Source organism: Rhizophagus irregularis, chromosome 1 (assembly GCF_026210795.1).
Source record: "Rhizophagus irregularis chromosome 1, complete sequence".
NCBI classification, from domain to species: Eukaryota; Fungi; Glomeromycota; class Glomeromycetes; order Glomerales; family Glomeraceae; genus Rhizophagus; species Rhizophagus irregularis.
In genome coordinates this window covers 5,671,959-5,692,715 of record NC_089429.1, presented here as the reverse complement: position 1 = coordinate 5,692,715, position 20,757 = coordinate 5,671,959, and the positions used below count along the sequence as shown (strand labels likewise).

Genomic DNA, 20,757 nt, shown 5'->3' with positions numbered 1-20,757 from the left:
CCTGACCTGGTATGTTTAATATTTATTGTTGTCCGAAGCGTAGCGTAGGACTATAAGTTAGACTCGATACAATGCAATATTCGTCTGTCACGCCGCGACCGCCGCGTGTATAACAAATGAAAATTTAGGATCAGGCGTAACAATTATAACAATTATGAAATTTTAGGGATCAGCAAACGCGTAAACGCGTAAATAACTTAAAATTTATTCGATGTTACATACTTCGGACGCTCCAACGGTCCCCGTTACCTAGTTTATTATATGAACTGACATTGATTTGTATTTTTTAAACTTTTTTTATTGTATGAATAGACGGTAATTACATAATATAGCATAGTAATTACAATCATGCAACTGACTCTAAATCTATAAACGAAAATATAAAACAAAGAAAGAAAAAAAAATGAAGAAAAAAGAAAAAAAAATGAAGAAAAAAATGAAAAATGAAAATGAACAACTATACTTTTTAATACTAAATATCCTCCAATTCTTTTACAAAATTCAATTTACTACCAATAACCAAATCATTATATTTTTGAATTTCAATATCATATAACTCAAATTCCTTCTTTTCTTCTTTCAAAAAATACAGATCCATCTTATTATAATTTCTATAATCTCTAATAGCCAAATATTTAACTCTTTTTTCTTTCATAATATATTCTTTTGCACAAGATAAAACATCACGACATCCCCTATTATCAATCAAAAACTTTTCAATAAAAGTATCCTGAGAATTTTTTAAGAATATTTCAAAATCATCTATATTAATATTAAGAACCAAATTTAAGTATTCTAATTTGTTAGGAAGTATTTGACCTAAATTTCGTAAAATAATTGAACTATGTTCACTAGCTTGTGAATTATTTAAGATAGTAATAGAAAGATATTTAAGATTTTGATTTATATTTTCTATTAAATTGAATAATGTATAGACAATCCGATTTTCAGATATGATCAAATCAAGAAATTTGATATTTTTACAATATTTTGTAATTAATTCAAGTAATTGTTGTTCAGATAATAAATCAACTCCAAATCTAAATCCAAAATTTTCCATATAATCACCAAATTTTTGTAAAAATAAATGTATATATTCATCAATTTGAAAATTTTCACCAAAATATAAAGATTTTACTTTGAATGGTTTAGTTAATTTAATTATTTGTTTAATAAATCCAGCACATAAAGAATAACAGTAAATGATGTGAACAGATTCTAAACCATTCAATTGTTCAAATACTTTGTTTAAATTGATTATACCATTAAAATTTATATGATAAAAAACAATTGTATTTAAAGTATTTGTACGATTATAATCATTTGATAATAATAATGATTGATATAAAGGAAAACTTTTATAACCTAATATAATTTTTTTAAGATTTTGATGTAAATTAATTATTTGTGATATACGATTATTATGATCATTATATGAGGAATTAATAAAACAAACTTTTAAATTTTTAATTTTATGAAAGAAATTGGGATTCTCTAACATTAAATCAAGTATATCATCTATATAAGAATCATAACAATTATAATTGGTGATTTGAATATCAAGTGTATGTAATTTTACTTCATTTTCAATAAAGATTTGAATTAATGACATATGAACTAATCTTTTAAAATTTGAAATTGATCGACTCTTGGGTTTTAAAATTTTAACATCTTTTGACCACTTTTCAATAGAAAAAATAACTTTTCTTGTATGTAGTTGTTTTAAAAAAATAGTATAATTGAAAAGTGTATTTGGAGGAAAAATATTATCATTAATTTTATATTCATTCAATTTTGCTTTTAAATCATCATTTAAATGATGTAAATAAGTTTCAATAAATTTACAATTTCTTGTAGGAATTGAGAATGGATTATTCCATAATAATGGAATAGCTAAACGACACCAAAATCTGTTGACTAAAACACATGAATATAAAGTTGAGATATCATCTTTAAAATATTTTATGATATCATATGTTATTTCAGGTAAATCTCCTGAAAATATTTTTGAACATGTCATATTGTAAGATTGTAAGCGAAAGAGAGAGAAGAGTGAGAAAAAAGAAAAGGATCACATTTCACAATCACGGTATAAATAACCAAATATTGTCGTACGATTTATGTCATGTAACATTAGGGCTTATCAAGGATTTTTTTTTGTCGATCATTTTGTCGATCATTTTGTTATTTTCTAATTTCGTTAACATTTTTTGATATTTTATTTATTTAATTTATATATTAAATACAAAATGTCTACAGGATTACAAAGAATAACTATAAATACTTTGTTAATAAGTTGTACGAGAATGTCCTTTGACATATATATAGATGAAATTGCAAGACTTTCGAGTGCGAGAAATTACGAGGAAAGCACGTGAAGAGATAAAGAGATCTAAGATAAATAAGGAAAGTGTGTTAGAGGATAAGGAACGAATAATATGCAAGAATTATGATGTAATAGATGGATTAAGGAAAGAGATTTTTATGGAAAAAGAGGTTATGTTGCGAACAAAGAAATCAAGATCCACTCCAAACAAAAACGGAAAGAAAACTAGTCGATCAGCACGAAAAAAGAAAAGTAGTTGATCACATAAATTCCGGTTTTTTTTTTATTTTTATTTCTCAAAGTGAACAAAGTTACAGTAAAAAATTATAAAGATCCTATATATTAAGACCGAAAGCAATTCTATCAACTGAAAACCAAATCGCGTCAAACCCTTTCGAAATTGAGGCGATGCCAACTTGGTGGAGAAGAAAAATTGTAGGAACGGGTGTGAATTGAATTCACAGCCGGATCACAGAAATTCCGGTTTTGGTTGAAGATCAAGATTTGATTAATTAATATACAAAAATCACGTGACATATTTTTCTGAAGCATTGGAAAGATGAAGGTATTGGCTGTCTAAGTTAGGGAAAGTTTTTAGTATTAAAGTAAAGGTCCAATATAAATATAAAATTTTACCGCAAATAACTCTTTCGGTAGTATTGGTATTAACAAACACTGGATTAGGTGGTATAAGAAGATAGTAAAATGGGAGCGTGACCGTTGGCAATTAATTAGAGATCTCACTCTTGAAGAAATGGGAGAATGTAATAATAACGAATACGAGTTTTTTAATCAAGAATCGTCAGTTGGCATGTTTTCTAAGATCCTAAAAATATCAAAAAATTGGAAAATAATAGCATATCTTAAGGATCAAAAATCAATGGAACAGTTGGTGGAACGATCAATAGAACAGAGGAATTCGGAGAAAATATGGAAAGTAAGAAATTTCAAGGAGAATATCGAGCTGAAAAACGAGAAAAGAAAAGGGACGTTGTTAAGGTCGATAATAAGAAGATAGAAGAAGAGCGAAAAAATGATAGAGTTACTGGACCTTTATTGGACACGCCACCACAAAGAGTTTTTTCAGAATTGGGTGGCATTAGTATGTATCAAAGTACAAAAAAGACCAATGAAGGTTATACAGAATCGTGGGAATAATGTAAACGGATAATGAGGTAGTAGATGTGATAAAGAAATATAGAGGAGTAGAGGAGGATGTTGAGCGGGACATAATAACCAGTAAGAAATTACAAAAAGATAACGTTACTATAGAAGAGGTCGTGAAAATTATTAACGATCAAAGAGATGAAATGAAGAACGTGCCGAAGATGAAAATTCCCTACGAACGTTATACTGTGCTTTCACCACCGTTATTAGGATGGGAGACGAGTAAGAAAAATGTAGAAGCGTTGAAAGCGGTGAATGAGAGATTTACAATGATACATGCAGGGAAAGCATCACACCAAAAGTGGAGGAATTGAAGAATATTTTTAAAGAGTGCGGAGAGGAAATGGAATGGGAAGCGATAGAAAAGAAAGCAATGAAGGATTTAAGATGGAACGTAATTCACTTCCGAGGGCGGAATGGTTAGGTAGAGTTAAAGAAAGAATCATTAATAATCACGTGGCGGGATACAAAAATTTACGATATTGAATAATGATTTCATAGAGAACTGGATGAGAAAAATATAAAGTCCAAAAGAAAAGTAATATCAGAAGAGATGGAGGGTGGAAGATGTGAATAGATCAGATAAATTAATCAATCTTAGCTGAAGTCACGTGATTTCGCGTTAAAAAAAAAATTACCAACAGAAATTATAAAAGATTTCTTTGATATTTAGTTTAGTATAGTTTAGTTAGTCATGAGACGATAAAGCAGGGGTCGAATTTAATCTTGGGTGATTCACCGTCTGGATTGGATTCTTTCGGGATTCGCTGCTAGGTTCTCGTGATTGGTTTTTATGATAAAAAAAAAATTAAATACAAATCAATGAAATTAACCGCAAACTATACATTATTACATATATCAAGTCATGTTAACGCAATAAAAAAGAATTTAAACCAAAATCCGCTGCATCCTCTCTTTTTTTTTCTTTTTGGCGAATTTTTTGAAGTTTCTTCTGTTTCTGCTGCGCCTCACGGTGCCAGTGGTCTTAATATATTTTTGATACAATGTGTATGCTATTTTTTCTTCGTCACGTTTTAATAAAAGTTTGACTGCTTCTATATTTAACCTAATTTTTGGATTATGTTTCGGAAAAAGTATGGGTTCTTTGTAGTAGGTTTATCAAAAACTCAATCTATTTAATTTTCAAATCTTATACCGAATACCGATAAACTTCCAATATATTGAAAATATTTATTTATGGACGCTAATTTCATTAAAAAACACAAAATTTTCTTTAATAAATTTTTTTGGTTAAATGATCGCGGAAAGAGCGAGTAAAAGTTAAAATTGGCGCTCACTATAGTACAGCAATAGTAAGTGTACCATCTGATCCATAAAAAGATGAAAAGAAATTTTTTTTTAAAAAAAATATATTAATATTAAAAGGCTAAAAAAATCACAAAAATCATTGATTATCGTGGTAACGCAGCAGTAAGTGTGCCATCTGATCCATGAATTCTCGATCCTAAAAGATGACTGTTGTGAGAAAATAATCAGGCGTTATAAACTTAATATCCTAATTTATAATTTTATTTATTTCCAAAAAATTCTAATGCTGTACAATTTGATAAGATATTATCATAAGTGGTACCAACTCTAAACTCATTGATTTTATTGTTTCTAAATTCAAGAATTATAATGATAAACTCGAAAAATCTGGGACCTTGATTTTTTAATTTTTGAAGTTACAATTGAGGCAGCAAGTTTCCGAACGAGATTTTACTTATCGCATATAATAACGAGTAAAGAAGATAATTTACTAACAAACTCAATAATGATATGCCTTTTAAATTTTAATATAGGCAGCAAAATATATAAATTGATCGTGATTACGGAAAATTAACATTGACGTGGTACTCTACTAAAAGAACGTTTAATTTTATCTACTTAATATGTAGTAATATTAATTGTTTTAGTATCAATGCGATGTCATGTCGAGGACACAAGAGGAGCGCATCTTTTTGATCCATTGATCAAGCTTATTAGACATCCATTACTACATAAAATATTATATCGATTTACTACAACAATTACCCAATTCATACAAATGGTTAAAGGAAATTTATTTTAAACAAACTTCAATATTATATAATAATATCTTTATTTGAAGATTATTACGCAAAATACAGATATGAAATTTTTTCCGTAACTAATAGACTTAAATTTTGACTTCTCATTGATTTCGTGTAGAAGTTTCATGGTGCTTTACATAACAAAACATCGGAAATACTTTAATCATTAAAATATCATCTTCACATCAAATTCTGGAACTGAAGGTAATTCAGTTCTCCATTCTCGCGTTCAAGGAGCTGGTGAACCAAACGGTTTTGATTCGAACAGACAACACGACATGTGTAGCCTATATCAATCATCAGGGCGGATCTCTCAAAGATCGCAGAGAATTTGTGGACGTTGTGTTTGAAACGCAATCTGAAACTAATAGCGGAACATATTCCCGGCATAAAAAATGTGGAAGCGAATCAAGCATCAAGGATGATGCTCGAGAAGAACGAATGGAAGTTACATCGCAGATTTTTCATTTGTATGTTATTGTACGGGCGTGCTTAATAATGGTATGATGTGGCGCGAAACAATTATTAAATGTGCTAAACTACAACTACTACTAATCCCTCCATTCTTTGTCTTGTCATAAATAATTAAGGAAGAATGACATTTCGAAGGAAAGCAATAATCCTTGCTATGTCTTGCATATTTCTCATCTTTCACTTGGCTTAAAACATACCCTTCAATATTATTCTCATATAAAACTACCTTTAGTGATGCTACTAGTATAACTTGATCAGTTGATCTTCACATCATCAGATTATATCCTTCAAGAATTTCTTTTCCATATTTCATTTAATTATTGTTACGATGAAATATATTGATTATCACAAAATCTCATGGGAAATTTACTAGGCGAAAACACATCCGAGATACGAAGAATCAAATTATTCTTAATCTATCGATTTATTTCGAGATTATTTCAGCATGTTGAAGTTTCTTTAATTATTGTCTTTTGTTCTAGGTTATTATTTGGCTGATCCATAAAATAAACTTACACGCAAATCTTTTGGCATAATTTTTTTATACGGTTCTAAATATTCTTTAGAAAAAATTAAAAATATATGTGATATATATATACTATATCTGATATGTATATTTTTTCTTTTTAAATAAATCGCTAAATTTTTTACTTTAATTCTCTCACCTTAAGATCACTTGAAAAATTTCCGGTGAAATATTTGATATCTTAATGTGCCCAAATTCCATCATCTTTCTTTTTGATAGCATTGGTCGATAAAATACTTCGCAATTAAGGAGAACGATAATTTAAAAATGACCTATATCTGATATGAGCTTGAAAAATTTTTACATAAGGGTCATTACTAACTTCAATTGTTATATCATAAAATTCATTATCTTCTAGAATTTCAAGTAAATTTTGTGGACCGGCAGTGGACCGGCCCGGAAAATTGTGATATCGTAATATCGTATCATTATAATCGATTCAAAATAAAAGAAATGTTGAGTGTTGACCTAATTTTGATGTCTCACCACCTTATTTTGTGTCTTACAGTCTGAATCACACGAACACTTACTAGCTAATCATGATAAAACACTTAAGACAAAAGGCCAATAATGAAAATACTGAATTTTAACGAGAAAGGTCGAAGAATTAAATTTCTAATTGAAATCAGTTGAATCAATTTCCAATTCATATATTAGTAATAGTACTACAATAAATCAATATTTTTAGCCGTAATGTAAAGAAAATGTATTATTAGATTTTTTCCTCAAAAATATTATGTTGTTATTAAAAATTTACCGCCTAAAATGCAAAATATACGATTTGTCTTGCAAAACACAAATAATAATAACATATGATTTTACATGAATTTAGCTTTCGTGAGTAATATAAATTAATATATTGTTATTCGCGAATTCATCGATAAACAAATTTTTTACCACCCTAAATGGTACTAATAACAAAATATCATTTTATTTAATAATAAGTAAATAAATAATATATGTATACAAGGCATCTTTAATCATTAAAGTACATCAAACTTTCATAATTTGAAATATTTCATATTCTTCAACAGAAAAATAATCTTTAGTTCCTCTAATTGATTCGTCATAATATCCAGAATAATTACAATAGCTCTTTTCATAACAATTGTTTCCAAATAAAATAAGGTCATATTCACCAAATGATGGTCCGTAATCAATGTGATTGTATATAGCATAATCTCCAAGAAGTATTGATATTCGACTTAAAATATAATTTTTAATATTTTCCTTACTCTTAAAAGAGAATATAAAACTATCTTCAGTAGCGCCAAATCCGCCATCAGATTTCCATACGATCGGATTATAACCACCAAGGATTTCGTTGCTATCTTTTACTTTAACAATCGTTATAGTATGAGATCGATTATCACATATCTCGTGAAATTTTTGAGATGAAAATCCATCACGAGATCCACGAAGAATCAACTTAAATTCATATGAATTTTTGTCAGTAATATTCAATTTATCAATCCGTTTCGAAATTATTTCAGCATGTTGGATTGTAATGATTTTTGAATCGATATTTTTTGAATTAGTAGTTTCTTCAGTTATTGTCTTTGGTTCTGGATTATTTTTCGGTTGATCAATAAAATGTTTGAATAATTTTTCACGCAAATCTTTCGGTATAATCTTTTTATATGGATATACTTTATCCAAGTATTCCTTAGGAGTTAAATTAAAAAATTTAATAAAAGGAATAAATTGTTGCAAAGAACCCCTTAAAGTAATAAAATCATCTTTTGAGTAGTTTGAAGGGTCTGAAGGAAGTCCAGGATTTTGAGCGATACTCCATTTAAGTGCATGTTCCCAAACTTGAATAACATTCGTTTGAACGTTATCATGTTGTTGAATAAAAGAAATCAAAGATTTTTCTGAAATTGAATTGATATCGATCGAATTAAAAATTCTTTCTGGTTCTTTAGACATTAATTCTGTACAGAATTTTTGTAATTTCAAGAAGGAATTATTCTCAAAACTTATTTTATATATTAAATTAAAATTTAGTTTCATCCAATTTTTTTCTTTTTCGATCAAAAATGATTGTAAATGAACGATTAATTCTTTAAGACCAAGTTCTTTGGATGCAACCAAAATTTTAATTATATCCGAAGTATCATATTCCTCCAAAGAAAGTTTCCCTCCATAAATATATCTATACGAAAATATTAAACGAAAAAATTTGAATATTTCAGTAAAATTCAAATTACTCTTTTTTTTGAAAAAAAAAACGCTAAGTTTTTACTCACCTTAAAATCATTTCAAAAATTTCCGGTGAAATATTTGGTAATTTAATATGTATCAAATTTCCATCATTTTTATTTTTATTAACGCTAGTGGATAAAATTTTTCGCAAATAAGGGGAACGGTAATTTAAAATGACCATATGAGTTCGAAAAATTTTTACGTAAGGGTCATTACCAACTTCAATAGTTATATCACAAAATTCATTATCTTCTAAAATTTCAAGTAAATTTTGTGATAATTTTGGTAAAAATTTATTATCGTACATTTTTAGTACGTTCAAGAAATGAAAGTAGAATATTGTTGACCCTTACAATAAATATTCGATTTATTGATTTATTTGGTAAATTTCGGCACCAAAAATACCGAAACACCTGACTCAAGGTTAAATCACGTGATTATTAAGAGTAATCTGCTCCGGTCGAGTTTATGAAGAAGTGGCTTTGTTCACATCGCTAATTGTTTTTATCCACGAAAGAAAGTTTTTGATACAATAAAAAATAAAATATCACGCAATAATAATTAAAATTAACATTGAGCGATAAACGGATGTCTTACTAATAATAAGTAGTAATTACGATCGAAAATACAATTTGTTATGATTAATATTTATTTATTAAGCCTTTATAGACCCGTATACCAAATTTATTTACTTATAATATTGCAGTGTATAATAAGAGCATTAATAAATCTTTATTAATTGACGCCAATTTAAATTCGAAATTTATGTCGAGATTTATAAATTTTCAAATATTGATTAAAGAGAACTTAAACTTTTTTCATTCATTTTATGATAATTTTTTTTTTACTATTATCAAAAATACATTTATCAGTTCCGATAATAAAATTCTGATGCAAAAATGAATTAAATCACAGCGAGGGGAATTCAATTTACTAAATCAATATTCAATTCATAATGTTGCGTTATTAACTATACAGTTATTAAATTATCACCTCCAAAAAATATTTTTTATTTTCATTCAAACACAAAATATACAATTTGCCTTGGAGCCAATACATACTTCAATTCTAGATTATGTAAACTATACAATATAAACAACTAATATATAAAACAAAAAATAAAGACTTCAAGAAATATATATATATATCATGAAGAATGCTAATCAGAAATATTAATCAATCTTCTATGATTTGAAATATTTCATATTCCTTTACAGAAAACAAACCGCTGGCTTCTCTAATAAATTTGTCATAAAATCCGGTATAGCAACAAACACTCCAACTATAATTATTTCCACGCAATTTAAGGTCACCATCACCAAAAGATGGACCAAATCTAGTGTCATTTTCAATAGCATATTTTTCATCCTTTACTCGGCTTAAAATATAATTTTCAATATTTTCCTTATCCTTAAAAGAGAATATAAAACTATCCTTAGTAATGCCAAAGCTACGATCAGATTTCCATATTATCGGATTATATCCTCCGAGGATTTCGTTGCTCCCTCCCACATTAATAATTGTTATAGTATGAGATTTATTATCACAAATCTCATGGAATTTATTAGGCGAAAACCCATCACGAGATCCACGAAGAATCAATTTAAATTCATATGAATTTTTCATCTTGTCAGTAATTTCTAATCTATCAACCCATTTCGTTATTAATTCAGCATGTTTGATTGTAATGATTTTTGAATCAATATTTTTTAAACTAGTCTCTTTGGTTATTATCTTTGGTTCTGGATTATTTTTCGGTTGATCAATAAAATGTTTGAATAAATTTTCACGTAAATCTTTTGGTATAATCTTTTTATATGGATATACTTTATACAAGTATTCCTTAGGAGTTAAATTAAAAAATTTAATAAAAGGAATAAATTGTTGTAAAGTATTTTTTAAAGTAATAAAATCATCTTTTGAATAACTAGAAGGATCCAAAGGAAGTTCTGGATTTTGAGCGATACCCCATTTAAGCACATGTTCCCAACCTTGAATAACATTCTTTTGAATATTATCATGCTGAATAAGAGAAATCAAACATTTTTCTGAAAGTGAAATAAAGTTGAATGAATTAAAAATTTTTTCTGGTTCTTTAGATATTAACTCCGTACAAAAATTTTGTAATTTCAAGAAAGAATCATTCTCGTAACTTGTTTGATATATCAAGTTAAAATTTTGTTCCATCCAATCTTTTTTGTTTTCGATCAAAAAGGATTGTAAATGAGAGATTAATTCTTTAAGACCAAGTTCTCTGGAGGCAACCAAAATTTTAATTATATCTGAAGTATCATATTCTTCTAAAGAAAGTCTTCCCCCGTAGATATATCTAAAACGAAAATATTAAACGAAAAATTTGAATATTTTCGTAAAATTAAAAATATTCGTTTTTTTTTTTAAAAAAAAAATCGCTAAATTTTTTACTCCAATTCTCACCTTAAGATCATTTCAAAAATTTCTGGTGAAATATTTGGTAATTTAATATGTGTCAAACTTCCATCATTTTGATTTTTATTAACGCTAGTTGATAAGATTCTTCTCAAATAAGTGGAACGATAATTTAAAATGACCATATGAGCTCGAAAAATTTTTACGTAAGGGTCATTACCAACTTCAATAGTAATATCATAAAATTCATTATCTTTTAAAATTTCAAGTAAATTTTCAGATAATTTTGGTAAAAAATTATTATCATACATTATTAGTACTTTCGAGCGAGAGATAAAGTAGAATATTGTTGAACTGTCGCGTCAAGCTATAATAAATGATTTATTGGTAAATTTCGTCCCCAAAACCCCAAAAATACCGAAACACCTGACTCAAGGTTAATCACATGATTATTAAACTTTCGCATCGTCATCATCATCGTAATGAACGTTTTCATTGTTGTACCATCATAGTTTATCCCTAACTATGCTATAAATAAAATTCTGGAAAAAACTTCGATAACTGATCATTTTTCTAGTTTTTTTCCGAAGAAACTTAACACGTGATCATTTTTCTGAAAAATTTTTTATAGGTAGGATATAGTTATCCTCTTCTTCAATGTAGTTGTCATCAGCTTTGCAATTGCGATTCGTAATGATCAAGTAGGAAGAAGAGGTGAATGTTTCTCTTCCCTATAAAAAAAGTCATCCGTTTTATATTCTATCTTTTTTCCGAAAAGGCTCCTATTTCCAGAATTAAAAACTTTATATCAAGAATTTATCGATTTTGTGGATAAAATTTTTATATGGCTTTTGTCTTTCTATACACATTATTATTTTTTCTTTTATCCACGAAAAAAGTTTTTGATACAATAAAAATAAAATATTATGCAAAAAATAAATAGATTTAGTGAACTTCAAAATCATTGAGAGATGATAAATGGTTCTATTAACAGTAATTACGATCGAAAATACAATATTGTACTGTAGTTATTAATATTTATTTATTTATTGGAGGAATTGGAGCCTTTATAGCTCCTGACATGTATCGTAAACATATGCCCGAAATTGTAAAATCTTATGCGGTTAGTACTATTTTTAAAAAAAAATAATTTTAAAGATTGTTATCATTATTAATATTATTAATTAGTGTTTTTCTTTAGAGTTACGAAGTAATTATCCAACCTATTCCCTATCGTAAAACCATATACCAAATTTATTTACTTATAATATTGCAAGTGTAGAATAAGAGCACTAATAAATTTTATTAATTGACGCCAATTTTAAACTCGAACTTTATGTTGAAATTAGTAACAATTATAAATGAAGGTTTGTATATTATTTCAAGTCCATTTATTAATAAAGAAAAGAACCTGAATTTTTTCCACTAAATTTTTACAAAATTTCGGTAAATATTTTTAATTTTTTTTATCTCTTTAGGGCGGACTCCTTGGAAACTGGAATTGGAGCCTTGAACGGCTTGAAATTGTACCGGTAAATATTTATTATTTTTTTTTTTAATTTGAGAACGTTTATTAACGTTCTTTTTTATTTCTTTTAGGGCGAACTCCTTGGAAAAACTCCGTCTTTTATAAAGAATAATGGTCAAAATTTACATATGGCTTTTTCCTTACAATATTAAGAGTACTGATGTTTTGCGAAGATGGTATGATTGCCAAACGTTCAGTAAACATTTTGAAGGTGATCAAAATATGGAAGACATGTATGAGAATGTTACTTATAAATCACAGAAGGATGTATGTGTGAAGGATTTTATCTCTGTGGGGATGAAAAAATCACTGGAAAGATTTGAACTTTGATTGCGCTGATGTAAAAGGAGTAACTTTAATCAGACTTCATCAGGAAATGTTTACCACGTAAAACGTAAAATCCACATGGAATTCCATGTGGAATTATATGGAAATCTGAATAGTTCCAATATTTCCAAATACCCTGTAATTCGAATGTAGGAGTCGTAGGATAAATATATGGGAATGTAACGTATGGAATTTCACATATTTCTATATGAAAATCACGTGGTCCGATCTACATAAAAATTTCATGATCCGTGGCCGAATTTTACTGAGCGAGATTACAACGAGAGAAAATTAAGAAATATCTGGAATAATTCAATTTATTAAATCAATTTTCGATTCATAATGTTGCATTACTATTATTTAAATTATCACCAAAATATTTTTTTTTTATTTTCATTTTTAATAAATATTTTACTGTCAAAATACAAAATATACAATAATAATAATACTTCAATTTATAACTCTCGTTAGACTTATGTAAAAGTATATAATATAAATAAACAATATATATTTTGAATAATCCGCGAACAATAGAATTTTAATTAACCCGATAAATAAGAATAATAAATAACAAGAAATATATATATATCATACAGGATATATACATTGGCACCTTTAATCATTAGAAATATTAATTAATCTTTTATGATTTGAAATATTTCATATTCTTCTACAGAAAAATTATCTTCGGTTTCTCTAATTTGTTTGTCATAAACTTCAGAATAATAACAACCTTGATTGTAATTTTCTACACTCAATTCAAGGTCACCATCACCAAAACATGGACCCGTTACAGAGCTATTGTATATAGCAAATTGTTCACTCTTTACTCGGCTTAAAATATAATTTTCAATATTTTCCTTATCCTTAAAAGAGAATATAAAACTATCTTCAGTAGCGCCAAATGTATCATCAGATTTCCATACGATCGGATTATATCCTCCAAGGATTTCGTTGCTATCTTCCACTTTAATAATTGTTATAGTATGAGATTGATTATCACAAATCTCATGGAATTTACTAGGCAAAAACCCATCACGAGATCCACGAAGAATCAACTTAAAGTCATATGAATTTTCCATCCTGTCAGTAATCTCTAATCTATCAATCCATCTCGATATTAATTCAGCATGTTGGATTGTAATGATTTTTGAATCAATACTTTTTGAACTAGTCTCTTTGATTATTATCTTTGGTTCTGGGGTATTACTTTGCTGATCCATAAAATATTTAAATAAATTTTCACGTAAATCTTTTGGTATGACTTTTTTGTACGGATATACTTTATCTAAATATTCTTTGGAAGTTAAATTAAAGAAATTAATAAAAGGAATAAATTGTTGCAAATTATTTTTTAAAGTAATAAAATTATCTTTTGAATAACTAGAAGGATCTGAAGAAAGTTCAGAATTTTGAGCGATACCCCATTTAAGTACATGTTCCCAAACTCGAATAACATTCTTTTGAATATTATTATGTTGAATAAGAGAAATCAAACATTTTTCTGAAAGTGAAATAAAATCGACTGAATTAAAAATTTTTTCTGGTTCTTTAGATATTAATTCTGTACAAAAATTTTGTAATTTCAAGAAAGAATCATTTTCAAAACTTGTTTTATATATCAAGTTAAAATTTTGTTCCATCCAATTTTTTTTATTTTCGATCAAAAATAATTGTAAATGAAGGATTAATTCTTGAAGACTAAGTTCACTGGAAGCGACCAAAATTTTAATTATATCCGAAGTATCATATTCCTCTAAAGAAAGTCTTCCCCCATAGATATATCTAAACCGAAAATATTAAACGAAAAATTTGAAAAATTTAAACTATTTTTTTATTTTTTTTAAAAAAAAAAATCGCTAACTTTTTACTTCAATTCTCTCACCTTAAGACCATTTCAAAAATTTCCGGTGAAATATTTGGTAATTTAATATGTGTCAAACTTCCATCATTATTATTTCTACTAACGCTAGTTGATAAGATTCTTCGCAAATAAGTGGAACGATAATTTAAAATGACCATATGAGCTCGAAAAATTTTTACGTAAGGGTCATCACCAACTTCAATAGTAATATCATAAAATTCATTATCTTTTAAAATTTCAAGTAAATTTTGTGATAATTTTGGTAAAAATTTATTATCATACATTATTAGTACTTTCGAGCGAGAAATAAAGTAGAATATTGTTGAACTGTCGGCGCCAAGCCCAAAACCCCATAAATACCGAAACACCTGACTCAAGGCAAAATCACGTGATTATTAAGAATTGTTACTCCTCTCTATAAAAAAAGCCGATCCGTTTTTATATTCCATCTTTTTTTCTGTAAAAGGCTCATTACCATACCAAATTTATAATATTGCAGCGCATAATAAGAGCACCAATAAATTTTTATTAATTGACGCCAATTTTAAATTATGTCGAGATTATAAATTTTCAAACATTTAAATATTTATTAAAAAGAACCTGAATTTTTTCCATTCATTTGATTTTTTTGCTATTATTAAACAAAAATACATTTATGATTTACTAAATCAATTTTCAATTCATAATGTGCGTTACTAACCATACAGATCACCTCAAAAAAAATATTTTTTATTTTCATCCTTAATAAAATTTTAGTCAAATACAAAATATACAAGCCAATAATGCTAATAATAATAATACTTCAATTATAGATTATGTAAAGTATAAATTTTAACTAATCCGCTAACAATAGAATTTTAATTAAACCGAAAACCGATAAACAAATTTTACTACTCCTAAATGGTAATTATTAAAAATTAAAAAATAACAAGAAATACATACAGAAAATATAACATTGGCACCTTTAATCATTAGAACTATTAATCAATCTTTTATTATTTGAAATATTTCATATTCTTCTACAGAAAAATTATCTTCGGTTTCTCTAATTTGTTTTTCATAAACTCTAGAATAATAACAAGCCTTATTGTGATTTTTTCCATTCAATTCAAGGTCACCATCACCAAATGTTGGCCCCAAGGAAGAGTCATTTTCTATAGCATAATTTTCATTTTTTACTCGGCTTAAAATATAATTTCCAATATTTTCCTTATTCTTAAAAGAGAATATAAAACTATCTTTGGTAACACCCCAAATAATATTAGATGTCCACATGATCGGATTATATCCTCCAAGGATTTCGTTACTATCTTCCACTTTAATAATCGTTATAGTATGATATTGATTATCACAAATCTCATGGAATTTACTAGGCGAAAACCCATCACGAGATCCACGAAGAATCAACTTAAAGTCATATGAATTTTCCATCCTGTCAGTGATTTCTAATCTATCAATCCATCTCGATATTAATTGAGCATGTTTGATTGTAATGATTTTTGAATCAATATTTTTTGAACTAGTCTCTTCATTTATTATATTTGGTTCTGGGTTATTACTTTGCTGATCCATAAAATATTTAAATAAATTTTCACGTAAATCTTTTGGTATGACTTTTTTATACGGATATACTTTATCTAAATATTCTTTAGAAGTTAAATTAAAGAAATTAATAAAAGGAATAAATTGTTGTAAATTATTTTTTAAATTAATAAAATCATCTTTTGAATAACTAGAAGGATCTGAAGAAAGTCCAGGATTTTGAGCGATACCCCATTTAAGTACATGTTCCCAAACTTGAATAACATTCTTTTGAATATTATCATGTTGAATAAGAGAAATCAAAGATTTTCCTGAAAGTGAAATAAAATCGACTGAATTAAAAATTTTTTCTGGTTCTTTAGTTATTAATTCTGTACAAAAATCTTGTAATTTTAAGAAAGAATTATTTTCAAAACTTGTTTTATATATTAAATTAAAATTTTGTTCCATCCAATTTTTTTTTTTTTCGATCAAAAATAATTGTAAATGAGGGATTAATTCTTGAAGGCTAAGTTCACTGGAAGCGACCAAAATTTTAATTATATCTGAAGTATCATATTCTTCTAAAGAAAGTCTTCCCCCATAAATATATCTTAAACGAAATATTAAACGAAAAATTTGAATATTTCCGTAAAATTTAAAATATTTTTTTTTTTCTAAAAAAAAAATTTACTCACCTTAAGATCATTTCAAAAATTTCCGGTGAAATATTTGGTAATTTAATATGCGTCAAACTTCCATCATTATTATTTCTATTAACGTTAGTTGATAAGATTCTTCTCAAATAAGTGGAACGATAATTTAAAATGACCATATGAGCTCGAAAAATTTTTACGTAAGGGTCATTACCAACTTCAATAGTAATATCATAAAATTCATTATCTTTTAAAATTTCAAGTAAATTTTCAGATAATTTTGGTAAAAATTTATTATCATTCATTATAACTGACTTTTTTTTTTTTTTTTGACTTTTCAAAGAAACGAAAAAGAAACTAAACTTTAAAAATTTATTTGGTTAAGTTTTCGGAAATATTGCAAATATTTCGGTCCGGAGTTATACCGAAATTCGATCCAATGGTAATCACGTGATATGTCCACGTGGAGTATAACGTTTGAATATTCCCTTTTTAAGTTTAAAATGAAGATTTTATCCTTTGTTTATGTAAACATTGATGCAAAATATCTCCTTGATTCCATTCATGTTAAAATTAAAAAGTTTTTAGTTAAATTCACATTGGATATCAAACTTTTAGGGGTTTTTCTAACATGATTTACGACAAATGATTAATATTAAAATTAATTACGTGCAATTATTTGTAACTCTAAAAATTATGGTTTCCAACTAAGATAAGAGTTTGAAAAAAAATCCTTTAAATTAACTTGTAAAATAACTTTATTATAGCAACCATCACTGGTTTATCATACTTAATCCATCTATAGATCGCTGAATGAACCTTATTTTGTTCGAAAATGGATCGGCTATTTTTTTACTTCTTTATCAAACTGATCAAAGTGATCGACATGATTAAAAATACTATTTAGAAAAAAGTGATAACGATCAAAGTACTCACAAAATTTTTAAAATTTAATAATAAAATTTTTGCAAAAAGTTTTTTTATCTTCTTTTGTAAATTGTGTAAATTCCATTATTCGAATGATCGAATTAATAATACTCTTTGCATCTTGCATTGTTAATACATATTGTGTACTTCGTCCAACGTGCACAACATTTTCGGGGATTTAAACCGAATTTTCAAAAAAAATAACAAATAAACTTATTCGTCATTGATAATATAACTCAATTTGGAAATTTTGATAAGTTTTATGTTTATTATACTATGGAACAGTTATTGTTAATAAATGTAACTAAATGAACCAATCATTGATCGACCCAATCTTTTGAGCGAACAGTCAGGCGGTGAACCCTTTTGTGAACCCTTTGTGTAAATCCTTTGGTAATTATATGATTGGTACTAATTTGCAACATCAGTCGAAAATCAATTAATCAATTTATAATTCATTTTTCATTTGGCCCTGAGTAATATATATATAAGACCCGTACATCCAGAAAAAAATGTTTTTTAATTTATTTTAATCCTCTTTACCCTTTTAACAATTTAAACAATGATTACTACAATTATCTCATCTTTTGAAATTTCTGAAATCGCTTCTCTCTTAATAATTTTTTCAATTATCTACGTGACTCATTTTTATTATCGTTATTTTACTCGTATTAATCCTTTACCAGGTCCATTACCACTTCCACTCCTTGGTAACTCTTATCAACAAATTGGATATGGATTTAATGATTGGTTATTATCATTACATAAAAAATATGGTGATATGTTCGAAATAATTTTAGGAGGTGATCGTTTTATAGTAGTAGGTAGGCCAGATTTAATTGATAATATGATCTTACCTTCAACAAAGACTAAATATCCTATTAGATTACCTAATTCGGAAGGATTAAGTGAATATGGAATGGATGGAGGAGGAGTATCATTTAATAATGATCTTAAATCTTGGAAATATAATCGTCAATTTTTTACTCAAGCATTGATAACTCCAAGTTTTAATCGTCAAGCTATTGAATGGACTAATGAATTATGGAAAGAAATGGAAATTTATTTTAATAATCTTGGAGAAGATTATGAATTAGACCTTATAAAATGGATGCGTAGATTTACAAATGAAATGATTTTTAAAATAGCTACAGGAACAAAAAATGATGCTATCGCCTCTTATTATAATATATTAATTAACGATAATAAAAATACTTTAAATGAAAATGAAAATGAAAAATTAAAAGAAGCTAAAAAATTTATTGAATCAGGTGAAACTTATTTAGAAGGAATGTTTTATTTTTTCGCTTTTAATAAGTTCACTCGTAATAATGTTCCATTTATTCGTGACAAAGTTAAAAAATTATTGAAAAATAAAGATTATTTATTTGATAAAGTATATACCATTATAAAAGAAAGAAGGATTGAAATTGAAAATACACCATTAGATCAACCACTTGGTCAAGATATGTTAACGTCATATATAACCGCGAATACACCACGTGATATCAACGGTGTGAAAAATGCCGACCCTGATTTATTAAGACCGATGACTGATAAAGAGATTTTTGGTAATATACTCGACGCATTACTCGGGGGTACTGATACCGTAAGTAAAAAATTATTTAATATTATGTATTTTAAGAATTTTATCGCTTTTTTTTTTAAAAAAAAAAATCTCGTTTCTTTTTTTAAAATCACAGACAGCGAATTTTATTTGCATTGTTATATATTATGTTGAACATTATCCGGAAGTGAAACAACGATTGATACAAGAATTTGATAGAGTTCTTGGAACCGACTTAACAAGACCAATAACAAATAAAGATCTTGATAAATTAGAATATTGCGACGCAGTTACCAAAGAAATATATCGTCACACTCCAATAACTTTTATTGTTGGTCGTATAAATTCTCAAGCTGATAAAGTTGGAGGATACGATTGGCCAAAAGGAACTAAATTTCAAGTTCTTGTTTCCGCAATAATGAAACATAAGGATTATTGGACCGAACCTGAAAAATTTGATCCTGATAGATTTTATAAAGTTGAAGAAAGTAATAAATATTTACTTGAAAAGAAAAAAATGTCAAGTATTTTTCCAATATTTGGAGGAGGAATTAGAATTTGCCCTGGAAGAAAATTGGCAATCATAGAATTAAAATGTGTATTAATGTCAATTTATAGAAAATATGATATTGAATTAATTGACATGAATGCTCCATTAATGTATAAATCTGAAATACTTAACCTTTGTAAAGAATTACCTGTTAGAATTAAACCAAGAAAATTTTAAAAAATTTTAATTAGTAGTGTATATATTTTTGGATTCATTTCTTTTTCCATTCATTAATGATCATTTAATGATAATATATTTGTTATTAAGTTTATATATCATATTTATTTATTTATTTAGTATTATTTATATATTTATATAGTATATAATATTTATTTATTTGTTTTATATTTATCTCACTATTTGTCCTCTTTATAAAGTTTTTTATTAATGATATCTTCATTTTTATTGAAAATATGAAATTAAATAAAAAATTTTAGTGCGCAGTATATCAGCAATACCGAATAACAATTAAAATCTGACATCCCAATTTAAAATTTAATATAAAAGACGAACAATTCACGTTTTACGAATTAGTTTTTAAAAATTGGGAAGGGTGCCAGTGGTGCTTTTTTTGAAGTGAATTAAACAAATATAAAGATTTAATTATATCCAAAGCGTCCTTAAAAAAAAAAAAGAAAAAATGAGTTGAAATAGCTAAT

General features: G+C 26.9%; 7 protein-coding genes across 7 annotated transcripts; 2 read left to right on the top strand and 5 right to left on the bottom strand.

Annotated features, from left to right (window-relative positions):
- Positions 1 to 472: 472 nt before the first annotated feature.
- OCT59_001195 (uncharacterized protein) lies at positions 473 to 2,020 on the bottom strand (the record flags this gene model as incomplete). Its single annotated transcript, XM_025326239.1, has 1 exon — positions 473 to 2,020. One exon carries the CDS (start codon positions 2,018 to 2,020, stop codon positions 473 to 475), a length of 1,548 nt encoding a protein of 515 aa, XP_025177078.1.
- A 1,236-nt stretch (positions 2,021 to 3,256) lies between these two features.
- OCT59_001194 (uncharacterized protein) lies at positions 3,257 to 3,807 on the top strand (the record flags this gene model as incomplete). Its single annotated transcript, XM_066139381.1, has 2 exons — positions 3,257 to 3,428; positions 3,506 to 3,807. The coding sequence occupies 2 exons, from the start codon at positions 3,257 to 3,259 to the stop codon at positions 3,805 to 3,807; spliced, it is 474 nt and encodes a 157-aa protein (XP_065988790.1).
- A 3,653-nt stretch (positions 3,808 to 7,460) lies between these two features.
- On the bottom strand, positions 7,461 to 9,108 carry OCT59_001193 (uncharacterized protein). Its single transcript, XM_066139380.1, has 2 exons — positions 8,815 to 9,108; positions 7,461 to 8,720 (listed from the first exon to the last, which is right to left on the bottom strand). Exons 1-2 carry the CDS (start codon positions 9,075 to 9,077, stop codon positions 7,559 to 7,561), a joined length of 1,425 nt encoding a protein of 474 aa, XP_065988789.1. The 5' UTR covers positions 9,078 to 9,108; the 3' UTR covers positions 7,461 to 7,558.
- A 645-nt stretch (positions 9,109 to 9,753) lies between these two features.
- Positions 9,754 to 11,469, bottom strand: OCT59_001192 (uncharacterized protein; the record flags this gene model as incomplete). Its single annotated transcript, XM_066139379.1, has 2 exons — positions 9,754 to 11,099; positions 11,207 to 11,469. The coding sequence occupies 2 exons, from the start codon at positions 11,467 to 11,469 to the stop codon at positions 9,947 to 9,949; spliced, it is 1,416 nt and encodes a 471-aa protein (XP_065988788.1). The 3' UTR covers positions 9,754 to 9,946.
- Positions 11,470 to 13,530: 2,061 nt separating this feature from the next.
- Positions 13,531 to 15,197, bottom strand: OCT59_001191 (uncharacterized protein). The gene is made up of 2 exons (XM_066139378.1): positions 14,899 to 15,197; positions 13,531 to 14,798 (listed from the first exon to the last, which is right to left on the bottom strand). Exons 1-2 carry the CDS (start codon positions 15,159 to 15,161, stop codon positions 13,649 to 13,651), a joined length of 1,413 nt encoding a protein of 470 aa, XP_065988787.1. The 5' UTR covers positions 15,162 to 15,197; the 3' UTR covers positions 13,531 to 13,648.
- A 391-nt stretch (positions 15,198 to 15,588) lies between these two features.
- OCT59_001190 (uncharacterized protein) lies at positions 15,589 to 17,392 on the bottom strand. Its single transcript, XM_066139377.1, has 2 exons — positions 17,097 to 17,392; positions 15,589 to 17,011 (listed from the first exon to the last, which is right to left on the bottom strand). Exons 1-2 carry the CDS (start codon positions 17,357 to 17,359, stop codon positions 15,862 to 15,864), a joined length of 1,413 nt encoding a protein of 470 aa, XP_065988786.1. The 5' UTR covers positions 17,360 to 17,392; the 3' UTR covers positions 15,589 to 15,861.
- A 2,138-nt stretch (positions 17,393 to 19,530) lies between these two features.
- OCT59_001189 (uncharacterized protein) lies at positions 19,531 to 20,544 on the top strand (the record flags this gene model as incomplete). Its single annotated transcript, XM_025318045.2, has 2 exons — positions 19,531 to 19,590; positions 19,685 to 20,544. The coding sequence occupies 2 exons, from the start codon at positions 19,531 to 19,533 to the stop codon at positions 20,273 to 20,275; spliced, it is 651 nt and encodes a 216-aa protein (XP_025177081.2). The 3' UTR covers positions 20,276 to 20,544.
- Between the last annotated feature and the right edge of the window lie 213 nt (positions 20,545 to 20,757).